We start from the raw sequence: 17,940 nt of genomic DNA, 5'->3' as shown, positions 1-17,940 counted from the left end.
TGACACAGCTTAGTCATCATTTTAGTTTGAGTTTAGCATTTAGTATTTATGTTAGCTCTTTGTGTGACTGCCAAGTTTCTTTGTAAGGTATCATGTTCACTTGGGTTTAATTTTTTATTTATTTTTTTTTTACCATTAAGGGCTACGTTAGCTTTGAGTTACGGGATCCTCTCTGGAAAAATCTGTGTCAAGTACAGTCAGCATACAAAATGAGCCAAATGTAATTTTATTATAAAAATTGGGAGGATTGTTGAGTACTATAGCACCACAAATTTCTTTCACTAAGGGTGATTGTTCTTACTGTATAAGTTTCAGTTAATTTAGAACAGTATAGAATTTTAATATCAGCAATAGCATGGTAATTATCACTATCAGCCAGACTTGTTATATCGGTGCATTTAAACTTGCATTTTTATGACATTTAATGTTCTACTTTCAGATTATTTAAAGTTATTATATAAAAGCTTTAACACTCTCTTAATCACGCTTTCAGAGTCTATGCTGTGGTTATCTGTGGTCATACCTGATCTAGATTGATCTAGAGTCTAATACAAAATTGCCCTTATAAAGATGGCAAAGAACCACTTCTGAAAGTGCAGCCAAGAAAGCAGGGACATGTCAGGAGTAGCCTCGACCTTAGTAAGGAATGTGAACCCCACATTAATGTGCAGTGCTTCGAGGCCTGCTGTCTGAATCCATAATATGTGCTAGATAGCCTATATGCACTTCAGACAGGAGCATAGACCTCTCTAGGCTACTAGACACATGTATGTACACATATATTGCTACAAGTTGCCTATATTTGAGTACTGTAGGTCACAACTACCAGTTTAAGGTAATCAATATTGACATCATACAGAGAAGCTGACTGCTGGGCCTGTCAGACTGTCAGCCATTAGAGGAGGAAGGAGAGCTTCATAAAGCTTTTGAATGGCCCCATTTTGGAAACAATAAAAAAAAATCACATATTGTCTTTCTGTATAAAACGTATGAAGTTTACATTAAATATATATCACAAAGATGTGCATTTATGGTTAATTCAGTCATATTCATACAGCACTAAATCACAAAATATTATTTTATAGTGCTGATAATGCCTAACTGAAAGCATAACATTGCAACCTATATACTATAATACAGCTGGAAAAGGAAAATAATACTATCTGACCCATTTAAAAACATGGGTATCAGACTGTGTTCTTAATTTGTGGTAAACGGTGAATGCTGGGCTATATATTCATTCATATAAAATGTGTTTTAATTAACGGTAGAATGCAAACCATAGAGCTGTCCTCTGGCTGAGGTAAGAGCGTCTAGCTAAGAGTGCTGTCTTGCCCAGTGAAGCTATGGCAATGAGACCTGTCATGCCCACAGACTGTATACCCCAACCATGCCTCGGCCACAGTCTGGTTCTTTTGCGAATGTTATTCTACGTCTTTGCTTTAGTTGGTTGGGAGGCTATATTGCAGCAATATTGTAGATTAGCTTTCCTATTTGTATGACAACATATCTCCACACAAAACATATAGCCTACTTAAGACCTTCTCACTTGTTATTTTGTGCGTTTTTGCTGTTATAAAGCTAGAAACATGGTTTTCAAAGGAAAGATTGCTATCAAGCAGCACACCTAGGTATTTAACTGATGAAGAACAATTAACAGAACAGCCATCAGTTGTTCTAAATTATTACATGTGAGGTTTCTAGGTCCGATAATTAGCATCTCTGTTTTTTTTCTTCAGAAAATAACATTATAAAATTACTCAGTTTTTTTATATTAACTGCACATTCTGATAGTTTCTCAATTTGGTGTGCTTCACTGGGCTGTGAAGAAATATAGAGCTGATTATCATCAGCATAACAGTAAAAGCTAACACCATGTCTCCTGATAATATCTCTCAGAGGTAACATGCAAAGTGTAAAAGTAATGGCCCTAGTACTGAGCCTTGAGGTATTCCATATTTCATTTCATGATCGATATACCTTCTCATTTACTGCTACGAACTGATGGCAGTCAGATAAATGATTTGAACCATGCTAAGACACTTACTCTAATCCTAACATAGTTTTCTAGTCTATTTAAGAGAATGTTGAGTTTTTGAAAGTGTCGAATGCAGCACTGAGATCCTATAGCACTAATAAAGAGATACAACCACAACCAAATGACAAAAGCAGGTCATTTGTAACTCTAATGAGAGCAGTCTCAGTACTGTGGTTCCAGTGTAAATCCTGACTGGAAATCCTCTCAGATACCATTTTTTTCTAAGAAGGAATATAGTTGTGAAGATACTACACCTTAATAGTATACCTATACTACCGTAATAGCTCTAAAATCACAATCAAAATATTGTAAAGTAGTCCATACAAATTGTGTCATTTTCTGAGTTTTATATTGTATGGTGAAGATTTTGTAATAACAGATGCAACAGATGTTTACAGATGCTTTTTTATTACAAATCTAGTGCAATGCTGTAATCAAGTCTTTAAAAAATGTTAGAAATTGTATGAATATGAAAATAAAGCATGAGTGGCGCATATTATATATGCGTATCAAATTGACTGGCTTTGCCGCCTTAACTGTGAACCAAACAAAATGAGTTTAAATACCATTTCAGTATCTGATTATTGAAAAATCTGTATTTTGATGCGAAAGCAATTTGTTGTTGGGATTGTTATTTTGATGATAACATGTTCCTTTTTTTTTGAAGTCTTCCTCTGGTTCATTATAGCTGTCGGTCATCATTTTCTCTGGCTTTCATGGCTCGCTGTTAGATTGTCTTGAAGAGACCGGAGACGATGTAGTCTGTGTGAACTCCATCGAGGAGCCCGGTGCCGTTATTGTGAATGAACCAACAGGGCACATTTTCTCCGTTCTTCACGTCCTGTCTGAAATCTTTCTGCCAACCCCTGTTGTCACAGAATAACACAGAATTAAGGTGATATCAAACTTTCATGTTCAAAAAGGGAAAACGTGTCTTAAATTCACCTGGTAACTATAAGTTCTTGTCCCTTCACCAACATCATGGCATCTGGTTTGTTTGGATCCCTTCCTGGAAACGTTTCACTCACTTCAAACTGCAGTCCATGGTAGAACTGACCTGAAGAGAGTTGAACACAGTTCAGAGCACAGCCATCACAGACTGTGCTGCTTGATGATAATACACTCTAAAAACAATATTTCAAACTCATTAAGATGTATGTTTGCATTTGTGGCCTATTGTTAACGACTATAAACATGTTTCAACTTGTCCATCCTGTGGGTAACAGTGAGAGGCTTTGACCAGTTTGTAAACCTCAAACCTCAAACCTCACATTGTTTTTCTGGGGTGATTTTTTATTTTTTTTTTACCAAGCATTCCATGGACATTGCTTGAAAAGAGGTGACTGTCCAATGTGTAGAACCCGAGGTAGTCTTGATGGTATGGGTGTTTCTGCCAGACTTTGTGCAGGATGATAAGAAACTTGACTGAGTTCCTTAGGGTCACTGTTAAACTGCGATCTTTGATCACGTGCAGATCCATGCTGGAGAAAGAAGGACAAAGTTCTCTCAGGGTTATAAGTCTTTCCTCCATTCCTTTCTGAAAGGGTTCTTTCAGTTAGCTCAAAATGTAGTGATATTCTGAATCTTACTTGGGCCCTTTAACTGTTGCCGTGTCAGTCCAGAAGAATTTTGCTCGTTTTCCCTTTTCAGACACTACGATCTCCTTTGTGCTCACCATCAATCTGATACCAAACTTCTCATGAACAATCCCAAACCGCCCAAAATAGGTGTGCATTGTGCTTCCTGGGATGACTTTCTTATCTCCAATGGTTTGGCCATTGACCACAATACCTGTAGAGCACCAAGAACATAAATGAACTGCAAACACTGGATATGTGTGATTTAAAATAATTTTGATTATTAGAAACATTTAGGCCTAAAATTCCACAAATCACAGCTTCTTGTTTCAATAGACATGAAATTCTTATTTGAAATAGAAGTGTGAAAAACTAATAAAAATATAAAAACACATTACCAAGTAAACAAACTCATCTTCTATTTAGGCTTCTTTTTTCTCTAAGATGAAACTGGGACTTCCAGAAGGAATGATTTGACAAGATTCTAAATCAAGTTATAATGTGGTGGCAACATCCTAAATCACTCTGATAGTGTGTGTGCTATGTGCCATAGGATAAATCATGCTAACCACATAGTAAAAAATATAAATGATGCTAGCATCATGCTAAAACATGCTAAAACATGTTAGTAATGTGATTAAACCATTGTAATGACATGATGAAACATAGTAAGAGTGTGATAAATCATGCTAATAACATGGTAAAATGTGTTACATCTTAATCATGCTAATTTTTAGACTTTAAGCTTTCAAAGTTATTTCAGAATATATCTGCAATATATCTGCAATGTCAGAAGGGGCAACATTTATTTTTATGTGTGAAGCTATGCCTTGGTATTTTCTGATGAATTAGCACATTGTTCTTACCTGTAAGTGAATCTCTAACCAGGTTAAAGATGGTACCAGGTTTGTCATCAATGTTGAAGCAAAGAGCATCGTTCTGGTCTGGCAGCTCAATGATGAAATGTGGATCTCCATCAACTGTTACATTTGTTTAGCAAATTGTTAGAAATGCTCTGCTGATATGAAAAATACAGCATTGGCGGTTAGGTATGCTTTGCTGGTTTAAGCTGGTGCTTTGCTGGTTTCTACCGGTCCTTTGCTAGGTTTTAAGCTGGTCAGACCAGCTTAGCACCAGTGCATGACCAGCATAAACCAGCAAAGGACCAGCTTAAACAAGCATCCCAGCTTCAAAACTTACCTCACCAGCATTTTTTCAACAGGGAAGCTTTACCTACTTGACCAGTGAATATAGTTTTATAGTATATTTACCATAATATGTGGGTGCAGTGTACTTGGGGTAGCTGTACGCTATGCCTGTGTAACCTGCAAATAAGACAATGATTGAACTAAAATAAATGCTGTGGAATAGCTAACATATTTCAAATATGAAAAAAAGTAAATGAAGCTTTCTTTTTTAAGTCATGACATATCAAACTGTTCCCAGGTCCAAATCGCAAGTAAGAATATTACCTCAATGGTTCATTAGCACTATTAATTTTTAATGCACCTTAAAGCTATAAAAAAGTGTCCCTGGGTCACAGTGTCAAGGACACTACTATTTTAATAATTTATTATCACGGTCAACTAAGATTTTGTTATGAAGGTAAAGATTGGCATCATGAGTTTTAGTTGTGTAGCATTTTAACCAATCAGACACCAAGTATTTGTTCTAGTTAACCAGTAATCTTTAATGCCCCTTTCCCCAACCAAAGGGCTAATAAAGTGTATCTAGGAAGTTCAAGCGACAAACATATTCGTTGATGGCAATGTAATTCTGCTACAGTTACTACTGGCAGCTGATATAAATATTTGCAATTAGTCATAATTAATTGTAATTATCGATATATATATATTGCCCCTTAATAAGCTGATTTGCTACAGTTGTAATACAGCAACAAGTTCATGAATTAGAACTGTTTGCTTTTGGATCTTAGGAGCAAAAACTGGGACTCATGACTTGATACTTTAATAACCAAATAAATATGTACCAGTGTAACACTTACCATATTTTTGGACATTTCCTCGTTCCTCTGTGAATAAATGTTGAAAAGAGTGAGTGTGATGTAGCTGATCAAACATATATTTACAAATTAATGGGAAACTTCAGTTTAGTCATACCTTCAGTCAGCTTGTCAGCAATAAATGTGTCGTTTTTAGTCTCATCTTCAGGTTTGGTGACAACCATGGAGGTAAGTGGCGTAACAAAGTTGTACTTTAACGAAAGGTGCAGAGCTTTTTCAGTGGCATTTCCTTTCTCCTCTGGTGTACCCTTGTCTCTGGCAGAAAATATATATATTTTTTGTAATTAGATTTGATTCAGATCTTTCGCGTAAGAATTTAAATTAGTAAAAATAATTTAGATCATGCTTTTTCAAACAGACTTTGTATCTAGTAGCTCCTGGATGGTCATATATGCCCAGAGACGCTCAGTAAAGTCCCCAAATATATACTCTTCACCAGGAAATATGGTTTCCCACTTCTGAGTATTCGCTTGACCTTTCAGCTCAACGTTATTTTGGAACTGTGGCAAAACAAAGAAAGTGGGATTAGATTTACAAGTCCACAAAACAATTATGTAAAACCAAACAGTATTAACAAAGCTACAAACTAAGCATTCACTGGTGATACAATTTTCTATTGTTCATCTTATCCAGTTCAATATGCAGTAGCAATCGGAAATAAGGCTGATAATGCAGAAAATTGCTCAACCAGTGGTCTGGGGAGCTATCTCTTAGACCAATCAATGGCTAGAGGGACAGAAATTCATTAAATTATTTGTAATCCTTAAAAGAATAAAATTTTTCTTTCTTTCTTTCTTTTCACACTGACATGGAGATATTAAGATTTTATGCTTAGACACATCAAATCACCAGTGTCCACATTTATAATTGCTTATCAGTTCCAGAGGTATTTACTCACCCCTTGTGCGGACACTTCAATTGCGAAGTTGTCTATTTCATTTAAGTCATTAAGTTGACCAGCGACCATGATCTCAGAGCCGTTGAAGAGCTGTTTAAAATGGCTTTTTGTCAGTGAGTTAACTGCGTTGTCCGGATAGCGAAAATGCACGTCTGAGAGCAAAGGACTTGAGACTTCTTCATAAAATCCCTGGGTAACAACAAATCATGAAACAAACATTTTTAGACAGAATTACTAAAAAAAGATCAACATGTTATTTAACATGTCACAGTTAAACTAGATCGTTACCAGGGTTGAATATGGATGCACATTTTCCAAATCTATTCCAATTCACAAGGTTTTGAGTTGATTTAATTTAATTTATTGCAACTCTCCACAGTGGTCTCTGTGGTTTGTGAGCAATGGTGTGATAAAGATTTAAAAAGAAATACAGATTTCCAAACATATACAGGGGTTGAACAATGAAACTGAAACACTGGCCAATTTAGTGTTGGAGGGTTCATGGCTAAATTTGACCAGCCTGGTGGCCAATCTTCATTGATCGCAAATTACAGTAAGATCAGAGTGTGAAGGTTTAATTAGCTAAGTAATAGCACAGTTTTGCTTAAGATATTTCAATGCACACAACATTACTGATATATCAGACTTCAAAAGAGGACAAATTGTTGGTACACAACTTGATGGCTCATCTGTGACCCAGACAGGAACTCTGAACATAGCCAGGGTAATGTCAGCATGCCACCAAGAAGGATGAACCACATCCAACAGTAGTAATTGTGGATGCAAAAGGTAGCTGTCTTGTATCCAAAAAATATAAAACCACAGCGGCCCAACTCACTGCAGAATTAAACGTGCAACTCATCTCTCCTGTTTCCACGAAAACTGTCCATTGGGAGCTCTACAGGCTCAATATACATGGCCGGGCTGCTATAGCCAAACCTTGCTCACTCGTGCCAATGCCAAACTTTAGTTTCAATGGTGCCAGCAGTGAAAATCTTCAGCTGTGGACAATGTGAAACATGTATTGTTCTCTGATGAGTCCACCTTCACTGTCTTTCCTACATCCGGGAGAAGCGTACCACCCAGGCTGTTGCATGCCCAGAGTGAAGCATGGAGGTGGATCAGTGATGGTTTGGGCTGCAATATCATGGAATTCCCTAGTCCCAATACTTGTGCTAGATGGGCGCGTCACTGCCAAGGACTACCGAACCATTCTGGAGGACCATGTGCACCCAATGGTTCAAACATTGTATCCTGCAGGTGGTGCCGTGTAACAGGATGATAATGCACCAATACACACAACACGACTGGTGACCGAGTGGATTGATGAAAATTAAAGTGAAGGTAAACATCTCCCATGGCCTTCACAGTCACCAGATCTTATCGAGACACTTTGGGGTGTTTTGGAGGAGCGAGTCAGGAAATGTTTTCTTTCACCAGCATCACGTAGTGACTTGGCCACTATTCTGCAAGAAGAATGGCTCAAAATCCCTCTGGCCACTGTTCAGGACTTTCACTGTTCATTCCCAAGACAAACTGATGCTATATTGGCCGCAAACCAAGCTAGGCCCTACACCATACTAATGAATTATTGTGGTCTAAAACCATGCATTTCAGTTTTATTGTCCAACCCCTGTACGAATCCCCTTGAACTTGTTAAATATATATTCTGTTTACTGGGAAATATGTTTAGTTATTATTTGCTAACGTTAATGAATGTTTACATTAGTGTGCACGTTCTACTACTCTGAAAGTAGTGACATGTAGTATGACATATTCTGAGTTCTCGACTTCAGCTGCTACTTTATGGCATTCTACAGTAACAGTCTACTATGGGAGAACAGTTGCTTTGTTGTAATCATTGCAATGTGACAGATTAGGTAGTTAAAAGTTACATTTTATGGTATATACCATTAAATTCCATTGATTCTACTATTAGTCTTATTTTAACAATTTTTTTATTTGTACAAAGCTGTTAGCAATGACACATACTGAGACTAAAGATATGTGTTAACAATGTAATTATTGCAGTGGGGACATAATTACTGACATAATTACCATCCCTGTTCTAAATCATGCTAACAACATTTTTAGAACCAAATTTATTTTTTGCTAGTTATTACAAACTTTAAAACAAAGACCTCAGTTTCACTACCTTTAGCTGAAGTGGGGCATCCGAGTCCTCATAAATCCTGCGAACCAATCCATTATTCTGCTTGCTCAAAGTATCCAAAAATCCATAGTTTGCGTCTTTACCAAAAGCCAAACTGAACAGAGTGATATTCCCATCAATGGCGTGACGAATGCTCTCTTGGATCTCAGGAAGAGTTCTCGGATCTAAAAATGAATAATATTTATGATTCCATCACAGACAATAACAAAAAGTGCAACAGTCATAAATAATAGATTAATCAAGTCTGCTTATGAGATGAAATTTTCAAAATTCTCATTGGTGTTCTTTAATCTGCCCCCTGCCAAAATGGCATCATCAGAGTTATGGTAACAAATCTATAACTGTAAAGCAGTGACTTGAACATATGGTATCATTTAGAAGCTTTGAATATTCATATTGCTTAAACTTCAAACACAGATATATCAATCCTGCAAATGTGATTATGCAGTGTATTTCATTGATCAAAATCGCTTTAAATAAAATACATACATGTGTTTGGTTCTCCATCGGTCAGCAAAATGATCATCTGCACCATGTTCTTTGGCGCTGTACCGTTACGCTGCTCTTCATACAACATATTCACACCATGAATGACAGCATCATGCAATTCAGTACCTTAGACAAAAACAAAAGTGCTCAGGAATTTGTACTTTTCTGTATGTTTTGGAATTTCTTTTGCTTTGTATGGTGTTTCTTTTTAGACTACATACAACTAAACATTTATGATTTATTCAGTGACAAATTTACTTCCTTGTATAGGCTACTCCATATTCATACTTACCACCAATAACTTCAATTGTTTTGACATATTCCTGGGCTTCTTTCACATTTTCTGGTGTTGCTTTGCTTAAATATGGCCGCCACACAACAAAGGTGGTTGAAAATACAATGATGGCAAAGTAGTCGTCCTCTGGGAGATCACCCAGGATGGTCCCCAGAGCCTCTTTAGTCTCATTTGGAAAACAAACACAGACAGAAGTCCAATATACTGAAAATCTGAAACTTTTCTCAATGAACAGTAATGAATCGTAACTTACCTGTGACATTTTATTTCCCACCATAGAGTAGCTGTTGTCTATCACAAAAACAACCATTTTTGGCACTCTTGGAAAGTTAGCGGGTGCGAAAAAATGCACAAAGTATCCATTTACAATCTGTAGATGATAAAAATCTTATTTTCATTTTACTCTTTGTGTTTTTAACATGTACAGTAGCATGTGTGTTCACCATAATGATATCTGACCTGGATATCACCAATGTCCTGAGCACGGTTGACATCATACTTAATGAAGAAATCTCCATCGATGAGTGTCCCATCACACTCAGTGCATTTCCTCTGTTGATCCATTGTTGGAGAGAAGGACACATGGGCCTGAACAAAGATCAGATTGATAATTGTCACCATTATTATTCTCTGATGGAAATCCTTCTTAGTTGCTAGCATTATTTAACGCACATGTACAACATTAATACTTGTATTTGTCCATGTAAAGATATTTGAATCGTCACCTTCTTGTCAGTGACAGTTTTCTCCACTAGAGGGAGCAGTTCATTGGTGATAAAAGTACCGTAGGCGTCCACAAACGCAATTCCCTGCGGTTCAAAAATGTCTGCTACGATCTGCGCATGAGTGACACAACAGATTATGGTTATTTTATTCATTCATGTATTTTTATATAATTTTGCATGTAATGTGCATAAATAGAATTCAAGCCAACAAGTCATTCTTGGTTTAAATAAGAGGTAGATAGGCAGGTTGTTGACAAAAATCGTATCGCAAATGTTTACATTTTGAAAGGAATCGTTCACCCAAGATTTGCAGAACTTTCTCCATCCTCAGACAATCCAAGATGTAGATAAGTATGTTTCTTTTGTCAGAGCAGAAAAATTCTACATTGCGTCACTTGCTCACCAATGGATCCAAACAGATGAAACATAACAATAATCCTTACCAAACCCGCCCATTCATTTATGTATTGAGGCGAAAATCTGCATAAATCCATCAAGAGGCTTTTAACTCTCCTTTTGATGACTTCCATTCACCGCAGAAGATCTACTGCTGAGCAAATGATGTGATGCTGAATTTCTCAATCTTTTCCAATAAAAAAAAAAAACTCATTTGTATCTACATCTCGGATGGCCTGTCAGAGAGTAAATTGTTCATTTTTGGGTAAACTATTCTTTTACCATAAAGATTATAAATGGAAATTATAATGTAAAAATTCAAATGCCACCATTAGTTACTTTTTTGCAGTTCACTTATTGACAAATTATTATTCATTTGTTATGAAATCAACTATGGTTAATAATTAACCTCAAAGTGCTGGACCAGCTGTTTGGGTTTGACTCTGATCATGAGCTCATATTTGCCAAATTGTCGCTTCAGAAGTTCCTCATAGGTGAGAACAAATATGACACTGCTGTCTGCTGCGACATTCACGTTAACAGAAAACTTCTCCATTTTTCGACCGGAAGCCCTGGAACACCGGAACACAAGTTAGTTAGTAGTACATTAACAGCAGTTTCAAGTTTTATTTATTCCTCTTCTCACTTGACTAAACCAGCAGTCTGTCCAGATGACACAGCCTTCTGATACTGCTGCTTGGCCTTCTCTTTTTCCTTCACCACACCTGTGAATGTCTTGCCATCAATCTCCCTGAAAATCCAAAAAATGTGTCACAACTTGCTGCAACCATTTCTGAAATGGAGTTCCTCTGATTATAACTCGGATGGAAAAGGACTGACATGCTGAAGTTGGTGATGAAGGACGTCTTAGGTAACTCCACCTCAAAAGACACTTCTTGTGAGACGTTGGCCTTGTTGAGAGCTTTAGTGGTCATGACAGTGTGGGCAAAACGTGACGTCACCTTGCAGTCCACCTTTATGCTCTGCACCTCTATCTGAAAGACAGAGAAAAAAACACATAGAAGTAAATGGGGCAAATGTCTCTAATATATTGCTGTTTTACTGCTATATAACAATTTGGTTACACTTGAAGTGTCCTTGTTACGGTGTAATTCTACATTTAAGCACCAATTATTATTAATCAGCTACACATATAAGATTGGGATTAGGGTAACTTGCATGTAATTTACACCTTAACATGAAAAAAGCATTTGTAAAAAGCATTTTCAAAACCTGGAAAGCTTGATAAATCATTAATTCTACACAAAGCGTTCAGTACACTTTTCAGCAGTGATTACTTCTATTGACTTAGACTGTGGTCATTTCAGGACAAAGCTTTTGAACTCTTTCCACACGATTGACAAGGTATCTCTCGTCATTTAGGTTAAACAACGCTTCCCTGCCAAAGATGAGTTTTTACGGCAATCCCTGTTTTAGGTGTATTACGGTAGGGAACACCCTAACAATGAGTTACTGGATTCCCAGAGTCTACCGGGCTCAAAAAATAAGGATCTTCATAAATGAAATAATCAGAGACAATATAGATAATAACGTGGCCATATATATATAGATCATGCATGTAGATTGTGTTTTGTGTCAGACAGGGATCAGATAAGGTACAGTAAAAATAACCCAAGAATAGCCCACATTCATTTCTAATTAACTTGTAAATCACGAAGACTCGACAGACAAACGTGTGAAAGGTAATAGAGTTCCCACCTCAGGACTGCTCACGCTTCTCTTCTGTGAGGAGACAAATAAAACATTTTTTAGATGGCGACAAAAAGTGTGTAGATGTAAAAAATGTTGTATATTATACTTCATGTGTATTATTTGACACTTTTATAATTCTTAAATATAGTTTTAATACTGGTCATTAGTGGTTTTAACCATTTTGAGTAGAAAGGTCTACTTTTTTTAAAGGAAAATAAATGATCATAAAGAGTTCTTATAGCTAACTTATGCAGGTTTGGAAAAATATGTTGTAAATGATGACAAAACTTAACTTTAAGTGTCATGTACCCCTCAAAGTTTGCTGAAGCCCCCCATAAAAGTCATGACCCCCTTGGTTGGACTCTCATCCATGCTAGAACAATTGCTTTACACAAAAAACTGGCATAGCAGATGTTTAGCAACATTGTTGCGATACCTTTAAGAGTCTGGTCATGCTGGTGTCACCGACCTGGAGAGACACAAGAGGATGCATTAATGTATGAAAGCGAATGCACAGATACACTCAAAGTGCTGCCTTTAGCCTGCCTTAAGACGGATTCTTCACACTTTGGTCAAGATATTTATTTTATATTTTAGTTTTTATTTAAATTTGGCCTGTTGCCAAATTTTGTGTCCAACAACTGCATACAAGTATTAAGATTCCATTAAGCATTACAACAAGCAAATATAAGCAGGACTGTAAATGTGATCTTCATTTTTTTAGGGTTTTTGGACTTTTTGGTTCATTTTTTTTCCTGTTCTTGTTTACTTTTTTTGTTTGTTTACTATTTTTGCTCTATTTTGTCAAATAAAAAAGTTAGCATATTTTTACATAAAAAAATAAAGCAGAAAAGTAAAATATTTTGGTGGCTTTGGCTTTGTTTTTGAATGAAGCTTTGTTTTTGAATGAAGCAGTTTAAACAAGTCATTTGAATAAATGATTCTGTAATTTATTTTCTGCCATCAGTTGGCAACTTTAGCTTAGGCCTACATAATTTCATTTTTTTTAACATGTTATATTTCTAACATTACTAATAACATTTATATATATGGAAGTAAAGTGAGTGGCTAATAGTTTTAAACAACCGATAGTTCTAGCATCTAGCATTCATTTCAGTGCTTCTCAAGCACACTACGCAGGAAGATTTTGGCATTTTAATGCATTAATTTACCAGTAGTTGTATTTTATGAAATGCGTTAGTTTATTTTTAGATAATAGGCAGTTATGCTATATTTGGAGTTAGTGTGAGAAACACCTCAATAGCAAAATATCCAGATGTTAATGATCATATTATCATATCCCAGGTTTTTAGGGAAAGATTATTATTTGTCATTTACATGAAATCGTTCCTCAGATGCAGTAAACTTTGTAAGGGCCCTGAAATGGGAGGTCCTGACTTTTGTGTAACCTGGTATGTAGTGTTATCTTCAAAAACAGACATTAGTAAGGTTCGTGGAAGACACTAACATCAGGAATGGCTACAATACAATAAATTCAATAAATTCATCCCTCTCCAAGAACTCTGGCCCAGCTTACTCATTTTATGTATTAGAGAAATCTAATACTTGGCGAGCCACCCAATTGGAAGAATATAACAAATCTAACGTTAGTCTTTCTGCAGTCTTTCTCTCCATGTAGGTAGTTGAATAAGTTTCATTGAAGACTGCCCATTAAACGAATGCAAGAAAGAGTTGCCCTGAATGCAGTTGGCGCCCTTGTGTTTGTTTAAACATTATTTAAATATTTAGTAGGTTAAATTTTGTATTTGCTGTTTTTTACATGCATTTCTTAAAGTCATACTGGGATATGAGTACAATTACACTTGAAATTCAATGTTTAAAAAAGCTAAACTTATAAACACTGAGTGTCTAATAATGTCTTAAACCAAAACATAAATGAATAAATGATCTGTCAGGACTGGTAAAAGCTGCTAAATATATGTAGGTTATATTTAATAAACAGACATACCGGCATTTGGTGGTTAAACCATGGCATTACATTTATTTTATCATTTGCCACTTTTCACTGCAATTTATAAACATTTTCTATATTTTATTCTAAATACTATGCACATTTTTATATTAATAATAACCATATAAAATCATCACTCCCCAGAATAAAATACTATTGTAAAGCATAGTCAGCGTTGTTTCTGGTTTTATTTGGTCATTGAAACATTTTGTTGACAGTTATTAGCTGTTGTGTCTATTAATAACTAACTTTAGCGATATAGTTACTTGGCTGCAAGTTAAGAGTTTGTATGAAATCAAAATGTATACATTCTTTCTCATATAGTTTTAGCCTATGGTATATTTTGTATTATGAACTAAACTGCCTGTAATCGAAATCTGAATCTTATGGCAAGTTATTTGTTCCGGTTTTGTCCTTCTTGCTATCATCTCAAGCTGGAGGACTTTGACAGGACAGGTCAAATGTTGTGAGGATTAGGGATGGAGCTAAACCTCTGATCTTCAGTGTCCTCCTCATCCACAAAAAGTAGGTTTTATTGTCACTGGATTATAAGGATTTGATAGCTTGTCATTAAATAGTGACATATTTGACATGTCTTTGTAGCCTGAGGCAAAGAAGAAAACAGGCCTTAAGAAAAGCTGAGGAGAGCTGGTCAGTGGACTGTCCTCAAGATTCTACCTCCAAGAAGTAAAATCTCCTCCATCTAATGCTGTGAGTGTTTGTACTAGTTAAGGCTAGAACAACTGTAAGCATTATGGCAATGAGACTATTTACAGTCATATTCAATTCTATCTGTTGCTCACTCTCTGCCACTGTTTGACACTTTGAGATTATTCAACACTCTTAGTTGCATAAATCTCAATGTCCACACTTCGTCTGACCAGCACAAATTTGACATGTACTGTTATACTAAAACTGCTTCACAGCAACAGTCTATAAATCTTGGGCTTTCATTTCCCCTTATCCATCTCTATTCAAACAAAACATGAAACCCACAAGCATAAGTCTGAACAACAATGAAAATACATACTATATAGATACTCAGTATAACACACACACACACACACACACACACACACACACACACACACACACACACACGGTAGTTTTACTGCATCAACAAGGTCTCTCCCAGATGAAAATTTCAAAGCAGACTGAGGTTTCAAGATGTGCTGTTCAAGCTCTTTTAAAGCAGTACAAAGAAACAGCTTGTCACGAATGAGAGGTCTGAGGCGTGCGGATCCATGTGCAGGCTTTTATTGAGCAAAGGCATGGTCAAAGCAGGCAGGCGTCAAACAGGGCAAACAGATGTATCAGAGGCAAGGCAATAACAAAATCCAAAAACAGGCGAAGGTCGAGTCAGGCAGCGAACAATCAGAATATCAGAAGACAGGCAGGGTCAAAATCAGGGAAACAAGAAACAACAATCCGATAACAATCCACAGAGGCGAACAATGCAACCTGCAGGTGAGTGGCCTGCTACTGAATTTATAGTCCTCAGACAGGAAGTAGCTGCAGAGGGAGTGATCGCAGATCACCCAGAGGTAAGAGCTCCCTCTGCTGGCTTGGTCCTCTACTGCTGGCCCCCTCCTAGGAGCGACTCCTGGCGCTCCACAAAACAAACAAAACAAAACAAAACTGGGAGCTTGGGAGGGGGTTCCGGGAGGGAGTCAGCAAACAGAGTCCAGGGAGGAAGAGACGGAGGGAGGAGCCAGGGAGAAGACAGGAGGAGTCCGGAGCGGGAGGTGATCCAGAGCCCATCCATGATGGTCAGTGGTGGAGTTGACGGAGGGAGGAGCCATGGAGAGGTAGCGGTCATCAACACCATGGGGCCGACCGACGGCGGCGGAGCAGGTGGTCGGGGAGACTGAGGCGGAGAGCCGAAGAGCCAGGGCGACACAGAGGCGCTGGAGGTCCTAGGCGACACTGCAGGCTTTGGCGACTGACACTGGAGGCGCGGCCACAGGAGGGAGATCTGTGCAGCGGCTCTGGGGAGGCGGCGGCCATCTTGTGCAGCGGCTCTGGGGAGGCGGCGGCCATCTTGGGCAGCGGCTCGGGGAAGGCGGCCATCTTGGGCAGCGGCTCGGGGATGGCGGCCATCTTGGGCAGCGGCTCGGGGAAGGCAGCCATTACAGGAATCGATGCAGTGTCCTCTTTCTCCTCTATACCCAGCGTGAAAGTTGACCCCACAGTCACTAAAGCGAACTCTATAAACTGTGCAAGTGTCTCACGTGGACCCTCGCGAACAAGTCGTGATTTAAATGGCTGATTTATTCCCTCGTGAAACAATTCAGTCTGAGAGGTAAGCCAGGTCCAGATATTCCTGGGTATAGTCCTCAAGTGTTCGGGTCTTCATAGAAGCTAAAAAGCCATACCTCCAACGTAGGAAAAAGGCCAAGCGACTCAAGTGTGCATGAAAACACAGGAACTGGGCTGCAGAAAAATGGCAGCAGGTTCTCTAAAGTTTTAAAGTCCCCTGTCTGTGTGGAATTGAAAACTTTGAAAATAATCATAATGATACAATAATGATAGAAGCGAAGGTTTCCATTTTGTTGACATATCTTTATAAGTAAAATTTTATTGTACTATTTGTGTCCCCTTCAAAAATTACTCTTGAGAAATGTTATGTTTATGTTTGTTGTATGAAACAAAACCCCTGTTAAATATCCAATCGCGACATGGGACAGGCAAGCAATATTATTCGCCAAAATGCAGATTCGCCATAATCCGCAATCTTTGCCTATGGGTGTGTCACCAAGCCAGCAGAGGGAGCCATTACCTCTGGATGATCTGTGATCACTCCCTCTGCTGCTACTTCCTGTTGTAAGACTATAAATACTGAAACAGGCCCCTCACCTGCAGGTTGCATTGATTATTTGTTTGTTCCTAGTTAGCCTAGCCTTGCATTCTCCTTGTTATAGATTCTTTGGTTTTAACCCTGCCTGTCTCTGATACTTTGATTGTTTGCTGCCTGACCCGATCTCTGCCTGTTTTTTGGATTCTGTTGTTGCCTTGCCTCTTGTACTCCTGTTTGCTGTGTTTCGACGCCTGCCTACTTTGACCATGCCTTCATCAAATAAAAGCTTGCTAATGGATCCGCACGCCTCAGGCCCCTCATTCACGACAGGGTGTACCAGCCTCATCAATTGAAGAAACGAGTAAAAAGAAATAGTGACTTGGTAACAATATATAACTTTACATTTATAAATAATAATTATAAGAGGGCTGCCTTTTTTATTTCAATGCCTGTCCCCAAAGATTGCAAGGCCTCGACTGTATGGGTAAATCAATAATAATTAAACCATTTTGTTATTTTGATACTGTATTAACAGTGAAGACATACTGTAGCTCAGTATATGTGCCTGTTAATGCCTACAGTATAAGCTACTTCTTTAGTGCAGAAAAACAAGAGTAAATTGCAAAAGCAAACCTACCCATTGCTCGTGTCCCTTTGAGATGACCAAGGACTCAAAAGACCCTGAAGAAAAACATATGCACACAAAGACGCAGAATATCCACCCTGTAGACATGATGCACTGTCGACTGTCGACCACATTCAGGGCTTTTAAACACTCTAAAATCAATGTGCAAACTTTGTACCAGAGCAAATATTTAATTGAGTGGGAGTGTGACCTTTGCTC

General features: G+C 37.7%; 1 protein-coding gene across 1 annotated transcript; it reads right to left on the bottom strand.

Annotated features, from left to right (window-relative positions):
- Positions 1-2,429: 2,429 nt before the first annotated feature.
- Positions 2,430-17,879, bottom strand: itih3a.1 (inter-alpha-trypsin inhibitor heavy chain 3a, tandem duplicate 1). The gene is made up of 22 exons (XM_043252001.1): positions 17,734-17,879; positions 12,764-12,796; positions 12,334-12,357; positions 11,455-11,609; positions 11,261-11,365; positions 11,024-11,186; positions 10,219-10,329; positions 9,953-10,081; positions 9,747-9,863; positions 9,491-9,659; positions 9,199-9,324; positions 8,692-8,873; positions 6,537-6,725; positions 5,999-6,138; positions 5,736-5,893; positions 5,621-5,647; positions 4,887-4,940; positions 4,482-4,595; positions 3,628-3,829; positions 3,347-3,519; positions 2,984-3,095; positions 2,430-2,904 (listed from the first exon to the last, which is right to left on the bottom strand). The coding sequence occupies exons 1-22, from the start codon at positions 17,827-17,829 to the stop codon at positions 2,766-2,768; spliced, it is 2,718 nt and encodes a 905-aa protein (XP_043107936.1). The 5' UTR covers positions 17,830-17,879; the 3' UTR covers positions 2,430-2,765.
- Positions 17,880-17,940: the final 61 nt, after the last annotated feature.

Source organism: Puntigrus tetrazona, chromosome 11, assembly GCF_018831695.1.
Source record: "Puntigrus tetrazona isolate hp1 chromosome 11, ASM1883169v1, whole genome shotgun sequence".
NCBI classification, from domain to species: domain Eukaryota; kingdom Metazoa; phylum Chordata; class Actinopteri; order Cypriniformes; family Cyprinidae; genus Puntigrus; species Puntigrus tetrazona.
The sequence above is the reverse complement of the archived record's forward strand: the minus strand, read 5'-3'. Positions and strand labels throughout refer to the sequence as shown.

Bases quoted from the DNA above. Each gene is read 5' to 3' on its own strand.
- itih3a.1 (XM_043252001.1), bottom strand. From the start codon at position 17,829: ATGTCTACAGGGTGGATATTCTGCGTCTTTGTGTGCATATGTTTTTCT. The intron at 9,864-9,952 runs GTCAGATATCAT...TATCATCTACAG, and splicing joins AGGACATTGGTGATATCCAG to ATTGTAAATGGATACTTTGT. The intron at 9,325-9,490 runs GTAAGTATGAAT...TTTTTGTCTAAG, and splicing joins AACAATTGAAGTTATTGGTG to GTACTGAATTGCATGATGCT.